The sequence below is a fragment of the Trachinotus anak genome, unplaced genomic scaffold (assembly GCF_046630095.1).
Source record: "Trachinotus anak isolate AG129_WGS33_773 ecotype Australia unplaced genomic scaffold, CSIRO_AGI_Tana_v1 ptg000038l, whole genome shotgun sequence".
Lineage (NCBI taxonomy): Eukaryota > Metazoa > Chordata > Actinopteri > Carangiformes > Carangidae > Trachinotus > Trachinotus anak.
Window position 1 is genome coordinate 247,578 of NW_027273889.1, and position 7,691 is coordinate 255,268.

At 44.3% G+C, this 7,691-nt stretch overlaps 1 protein-coding gene across 1 annotated transcript; it reads left to right on the forward strand.

Moving 5' to 3' along the window:
• The first annotated feature begins 1,431 nt into the window (after nucleotides 1–1,431).
• On the forward strand, nucleotides 1,432–6,883 carry card9 (caspase recruitment domain family, member 9). Its single transcript, XM_071472359.1, has 14 exons — nucleotides 1,432–1,577; nucleotides 1,671–1,843; nucleotides 1,956–2,025; nucleotides 2,288–2,425; nucleotides 2,706–2,827; nucleotides 2,923–3,126; nucleotides 3,208–3,291; nucleotides 4,032–4,259; nucleotides 4,838–4,963; nucleotides 5,171–5,359; nucleotides 5,479–5,536; nucleotides 5,622–5,749; nucleotides 6,074–6,132; nucleotides 6,209–6,883. Exons 2-14 carry the CDS (start codon nucleotides 1,703–1,705, stop codon nucleotides 6,303–6,305), a joined length of 1,644 nt encoding a protein of 547 aa, XP_071328460.1. The 5' UTR covers nucleotides 1,432–1,577; nucleotides 1,671–1,702; the 3' UTR covers nucleotides 6,306–6,883.
• The last annotated feature ends 808 nt before the right edge of the window (nucleotides 6,884–7,691 follow it).

Consider the following 7,691-nt stretch of genomic DNA (forward strand, 5'->3'; position numbering starts at 1 on the left):
GACTGTGAGGACCTGGTTTGGTCTCAGTTGGATGTGTGACTTTGACGCTTTCTTCTTTTCCTTTATTCAGTTTCACTTCAACTAGGTGAAACTTCCAAGAATCAATGTAAAAACGAACTTGATTGTGCAGTGATATGACTTACTGTTTCAGTCAGCTGATGTTTCCTGTTCACTGAGTCATTCCTCCTCTGACTTCTCTAATCCTCACCTCTTCCTCTTTCTGTCGCTGAGAGATGAATAGACAACATGTCACCAGGAACCTGATCTTTACATCTGTGAAGGAGGAAGTCAGACCCCCAGACCCCCAGTAACACTGAAAACATCCAGTACCAGTCCTGCAGCCTCAGGCTCCACCCGCATGACTATGTTTTAGTTTTGAACTTATCTCTTCTTCTATTTTTTTAATTTAAACTCATCTCTTCTTCTCTGTTTCCTCTTTTGTCCACTCTTCTCCAGAGTCTTCAGCCCTAAAACATAGACTTTTTACTTTTTAGGTGTTTGTGTGGACGGAGATTATTTCTGATGTGGAGCTAAACTGCTCGTCTGGTCATGTGGACAGAGCCAAAGTCTCAGTGAAATGTCCTCTATTGTCCCATTGTTCTATCATTAGGTGATTATTACATCTACATGTAAACAGCTGATTGATTCTGTGGTTGGTTCAGGTGGAATGAATATTAAATATTTTATATAGAACTGTAATTACTAATAAACTTCTAATTATATCCATTATAGATTAATGAGATGATTATTTTCTTGATTATTTAGTTTGAAAAAACTCAAAGGGAAATTTGAATATTATTCAAACTGAATGAAATGATTAAAACGGCTCATCTGAAGCTGGATCTGTTTTCAGTTCATTAGTTAGTTCAGCTGACCTTCATGTGTCACAGTACAAAAAGTACTTCAAGTTTGTATGCAAGTATTTGAGTAAACGTGTCTGAGACTACTGTGTGTGTGTGTGTGTGTATGTGTGTGCGCGTGCATATATAAACTCAGTTTAAATAGTTGATTATTAATGTCATATGACAAACCAGTACAAAAGGATCAATAGTGAAACTGCTCATGATGCAGAATGATACATATATCATATGAAGACATATACTTTATATACACATACAGACATACATACATATATATATATATATATTGGATTATGATGATTGATGCATCAGTGAATTCATGACTTAATAAATTATTGTTTACTCAGATCTATGATGCTACATCCTGAGGCATTTATTTATTTATATTTAGCTTTAATCTGCAGAGAAAAACTTTGAAAAGTAGCAGTAAAGTACAAGTATCTGAACATAGTACTTCTGTACTGAACTTGAATGAATGTATAAAATACTGAAAGTGTAATGATCTCAGTCTCTTCTTCTTCTGTCTTTAATCTTCAACAGGTGTGACGGGAATCTGATGAATCATCAGTGTCAGTCAGAGGGGGCGGAGACTAAGCTGAAAACAGGAAGTAGGAGAAACTACTTCCTCCTCAGAAAACACAGAAGCAACAACAGAGACAGAGACAGAGACAGAGAGAGACAGACAGGTGTTTCAGACAGCAGCAGGACTGTGTACATGTGAGTATTCTATGCATTCAGCGTGTATTAACAGTGTGTATTGAGTGTATTCTAGTAATCAACGTATACTGAAGTATCTGCTGTTTATTACAGTCTCCAGTGAGTACTGCAGTACTCAGTGTGTCATGTCCTGCAGTACTGCGGTACTCAGTATGGACGGGGTGTGTGAGGATGACCTCTGCTGGCTGCAGCTCGATGAATTCAGGATGTTGCTCATCAAAACCATTGACCCTTCAAGAATCACCCCCTACCTCCGACAGTGTCAGGTAATGCCTCCTGCTGCACCTCCTCCTGCATTCACCCCCTAACACTGCAGGTGCCAGGTACTCCTCCTGCTCCTCCCTCTCTGATTGGTTGTTTTGTGGTGGATGCTGTCAGGTGATCAGCGCTGAGGATGAGGAGCAGCTCTTCCATGACCCTGCCCTTGTCATCAGGAGGAGAAAAGTTGGTAAGAAATAAAACCTTTATTAAAACTCAGATCCTCAGACCACCACCCTGAGGAGGAACCTGGACCAGAACCTGGACCAGAATCCAGGGACAGCAGGTTTTTGTCCAGACACTCAGTCACTGGGGTGGAAGGGGTCACAGGTCACGTCCTCGTCAGGTGTGAGTCACTTTACACAGTTAATACCTGTCAAGTCCGAGTCTTTGAGGTTGAATTTCGTGACTGTCTGACCCCTGACCTTTGCTGTGACTTTTGACTTTTACAGGAGCCCTGCTGGACATCCTGCAGAGAACAGGGGCCAAAGGTTACACAGCCTTCCTGGAGAGTCTGGAGCTGGATTATCCTCAACTGTACAGCCGCATCACTGGGAAGGAGCCTAACAAGACCTTCAGCATCCTCATTGGTCCGTACCTGTCTGTCTACCTGTGTACTTGTCTGTCTACTGCTCAGTCTACCTGTCTACCTGTCAGTCTACCTGTCTGTCTACCAGTCTGTCTTCCTGTCTACTGGTCTGTCTACTGGTCAGTCTACCTGTCTGTCTGTCTACCTGTCTACCTGTCAGTCTATCTGTCAGACTACCTGTCTACCTGTCTAACTACCGGTAAGTCTGTCTGTCTGTCTGTCTACTGGTCAGTCTACCTTTCTGTCTACCTGTCTACCTTATACTGTGCCTCTCTGTTCAGACACAGCAGGAGAGTCTGGTCTGACTCAGTTCTTGATGTCGGAGCTCAGTCGCCTGCAGAGGGCGCTGCAGGACGAAAGGAGACGCCGCCAACAAGCCTGCTCTTTGCCAAGGAACAGGTTAGCATAGCAACCAGGTTACTAAAGGAAGTGGAGCTCACAGGGGGTACTGTGTGGGTTCAATTTTCATGTTTTGGTGTGTTGGTTTTTCTCCAGGAGGCTTGGTCTCAGCAGCAGCAACTGAGGGACCACGAATTGAGGAAGATGACTGAGCGTGTGCAGAAGGTTCGTGAGGAGCGGGAGCGGCTGAGTGAGGAGGTGAAGCAGCTCAGAGATCACAACTACAGTCTGATGGCTGACATCAACACTCTGAACCAGGAGAAGAGCAACGCCCTGCTGGCCAACAGAGACCTGCAGATAGAGGTCAGCTGACCTCTGACCCCTGATGACACATTCAGAGAGCTGATGTGACCTCTGACCTCTGACCTCTGTGTGCGTGTGCAGGTGGAACGTCTGAAACACACAGTTCTGCGAGCTGAAAGTCAGACTCGCCTGCTGAGACGACGGACGCTGAGACCACTGCAGGAGGTAGAGACACTTCACTGTCTTCATACAAACTGACACTTCAACTGTTTACACCACAGCTGCACCTGTTTACTGTCTCTGAACAACAACTCAAGCTTCCTCTCTGACAGTTTACTGCTTTCATACACTTCAACTGTTTTCATCTCTTAGACTTTAACTGACAGTTCAGCTGCATTCAGTCTGAAAACATCAACTCTTCAAATAATATTTACTCTTCAAGAAGAAATTTCAGATGCTGCCGCTGCTTTCATTTGACGCTTCAGCTGTTTATGGTGATCTTTGACTGAAACTTCAACTGTTTTCATCTCTTACTCTCCAATTTAGTTGCTTTTAGTGCTGAGACACCGACATTTCAACTGCTTTCAGCCTCTAAACATTGAGTGATTGTTACTCTTCAACTGACCTCAGCTGCTGTCACTGCACATACACCAGCTGACACTTCAACTACTAGCAGTATTTATAAAAGCTTCAACCCCTGCTGGTTGCTTTCACCTCTGACACTTCAACTTCCTCTGATTATCAAACTTTTACTAAACAGTTTAACTGCTTCCACTGAGCTAATTTAAATGTCTGAATTTGTTTTTGGATCAAATACAAAAACAAAAGTTTATACTCTACGTGGCAAAAGTATGTGGACAGCTGAACATCTGTAAATACTGTAACAGTGATTTCAGCACCATGGACAGTAACCTGCTGCGAACGCTCATGTCTCCAGCGATGAACACGTTTCAATGTGTTTTCAGAGCAGGAGTCTGGCTCTGCCCACAGACCCCTTCTTCCACCCTAACAGACTGGAGGAACTGAAAGAGGAGAAACAGGAGGAGAAAAAAGAGGAGAAGAAAGAGGAGAAAAAACAGGAGAAGAAGGAGGAGAAGAGGGAGGAGAGTCCAGCTCCTACTCAGATGAACCTCCTCACTACAGTGTTCAGACTGAGGAGAGAACTCCACAGAGCAGAGGAGCAGAGAGCCAAGGTGGGGGGCAGGAGGAGGTAGAGGAGGAGGTGAAGGCTGAAGTTACATGAAAATCAAACGTGTTGTGATTTCACAGGACTCAGGTTTGCTGGAGAAATGAATTTCAGGATTTTTACATATAGTTCTTTGACTTTATTAGATGTGAAATATTAATGGGACATTCAGCTTTTTCCAGTTTATTTCATCAATGAGACATGTATTGAAACATTTATTCACTTTTTAATAAAACATAAGACTTTCAAAATAAAAGCCTTGCAGAGAAGTGGAGGGATTGGGTTCCCTGGACAGCTGGAGGCTTTTATTGTGACACAGGTGGAGGAAGTGTGTCTTTGGCAGAAAACAGTAGTCAGTTTGTGTTGTTAGTTTTCCAAAAGGCCTCCTCTATGCTGATGATTCAGCTGTGTTAGTGAGAGTCTGTGATATTCAGCGGCTGAAGGAAACGTCCAGATGTCTCAATTCTGTCTTTTTAATTGGAAAAAATCTTGTCTTCATGTGACTTGTGAGGAATCATTATCAGCTGACAGCTCAGATCAGATCAGGTATGAAAATTGTCTGGTTTTGGGTGTGTTTGTTTTCAGAGTCTGGATGACAAGGAGGAGCTGGAGCTGCGCTGCACTCAGCTGAAGGGAGACGCCAGGATGTATCGTCAACGAAACAAACAGACCCTCAGACAGCTGGAGGAGGTGATCAGAGAGAGAGACAAGGTGAGGAGGAGGAGTCAGAGCAAAATTCACTTCCTGTTCATGTTCACTATCAGTGTCAACATTGTCCAGCTTGTATGGGGGGGTTACATCTCCAACCTACCCACATCCTTTCCTGTCCCTCCTACTTATACCACAACACACAGTTAAGTCCTCCAGGTGGACTCTGGTCTGACTGCACCTTTAAACCCCACCCTCTGATTGTTCCAGGCTCTGTCATCACGGGCGGAGCTGCAGGAGGAGGTGCGGCTGCTGCTGCAGGAGAAGGATCAGTACAGGGAGCAGGTCAGACAGCTCACTGAGCAATCTGATAGGCTGGAGCTCCTCCTGCTGAGGTCACAGGGGGAGGAGCTACAGCTAAGGACACGCCTCCGCAGACTCACCTGCAACTCCCACCAGGTGAGGAGGAGGAAGATGATGGAGGTGGTGGAGGTGTAGGGACCAGGTTCACTTTTAAAGCCTCTTCCTATATAGGTGATGATGTAATGATGATGTAATAATAAAGGCTGTTTGCTCAGGGGGAGAGGAGTGTGAGCAGTGAGGAAGAGGAGGAGCCGCCAGTGAATGCTGTGGAAGGTCAGAGTTGTGACCAGCTGTTGTATTAAACCGTGTCATGTGACCAGCTGTTGTATTAAACCGTGTCATGTGACTCTGTGATCAGGCAGCAGTGAGGAGGTGCGCAGTGGGACCTCAGGGGAGAATGAGGAGACGGCAGCGCTGCAGCAGCTCAGCTCTCCTCTGGGAGGTGCTGGACAGTCTGAAAAGAAGCCTAGCACTACTGCATCATGGGTAATATACCTTTCGCTCCCTCTCCCTCTTTCTCTCTCTCAATTCAAAGCGTCTTTATTGACAAGAATGTTTTAGAAAAACAATGTTGCCAAACCATCAAAAATGATAATTATTTATGGTGTGTGTTGGTGTGTGTGTGTGTGTTTAATGTTGACCTGTCATTTAACTCAACAGAATCAGTTCAAGGAAATGTTCCTTGTTTCTTTTCAGGAACCTGTGAGTTGAATGTTAATGATTCTGTTGGTGTTTATCTGTGATGACTCTCCACCTATCTCTCTCTCTCCACCTATCTCTCTCTCTCTCCACCTGTCTGTCTCTCTGCAGGAGAAGCAGACAGAGGACTGTCTGACCTCCAGAAGTCGACCAAACTTCTTTTACCGCAGGTGAGCAGAGATTCATTTAAACTTTACAGAAAACAAGATGGCAGGTAACAGCGTGTTTCTGTTTCCATGACAACAGGAAGCGAGCCCTCAGGTCAAAGTTCATCTGTAAGGACTTCACAGCCAGTAACCTTGATGACAGCAGTGGCAGTGACATCACTGACTCCGACTGCTGAGATCACATGATCAGATGTCAGCATCACTCAAACAGTCAATTACCTGTGTGTACCTGTTGTCCTCAGCCACTCTGAGCTGTCTCCAGGTTTCATTGATCACCTGATCAGTTCATCACTCTGGTACAAAGTCTTGCACTGAAAATGTTAGTAAATTAAAATACAAAGTATTTAATGTACTCAAAGCAGAGAAGTGAACCATGTGACTATGATGTTATTATATATCATTATTACCAATGCATGAATGTAAAAGCAGCATTTTACTGTTGTAGTTGGTGGAGCTCGAGATAATTTTAACTCTTTTATAACTGATTTGTTTGTAAAACATGACAAACGTCGTCACAGTCAGAGCTCAAAGTGAAACCATCACAATGTTTGTTTTGTCCAAACCCCAGAATTAATAACCATGAATCCAAATAATTACGGTAAAAAGATAAGACCCAAATCTTCCCATTTTAGGAAATATTTAGTATTTTTACATGAAAAATTATTTGATTATGACAATCAGCTAAAATTGAACTGAACTTCTATTAAGTGATGAGCAGTTTAATCTATAATAAAACATAATATTTGATTAACTATTCACGTGTTTTGTTTCTGTCAGATAAATGTAGTGCATCACAAGTACAAAGTATCAGAAAATGCAAATACTCAAGTAAAAGTACTTCTAAATAAATGTACGTAGTTACTTTCCAACGGAGTACACCGATGCTTCAAAAGAAAAAAGTTTTCTCCTTTCAATGAACCCGTGGCCGCTCAGATGTCTCTGAGCCCACCTGAGTCACTTTTCTGACAGAAGGGAAGAACATTTTCTTGGAGAGAGATGTCAACAGGCTTTTTAAGAAGCAGAACCCCCGCAAAGCAGCCGGTCCTGACTCTGTCTCTCCATCATCCCTGAAGCACTGTGCTGATCAGCTGTCTCCGGTGTTCACGGACATCTTCAACACCTCACTGGAGACCTGCCACGTGCCAGCCTGCTTCAAATCCTCCACCATCATCCCTGTCCCCAAAAAACCAAGGCCCACAGGACTAAATGACTACAGACCCATTGCCCTGACCTCTGTGGTCATGAAATCATTTGAGCGCCTTGTCCTGTCCCATCTCAAATCCATCACTGACCCACTCCTGGACCCCCTGCAGTTCGCCTACAGAGCCAACAGGTCTGTAGACGACGCCGTCAACATGGCTCTCCACTTCATCCTCCAGCACCTGGACTCCTCAGGGACCTATGCCAGGATCCTGTTTGTGGACTTCAGCTCTGCCTTCAACACCATCATCCCGGCTCTGCTGCAGGACAAGCTCTCCCAGCTGAGCGTGCCTGACTCCACCTGCAGGTGGATCACCGACTTCCTGTCTGACAGGAGGCAGCACGTGAAGCTAGGAAAGCAC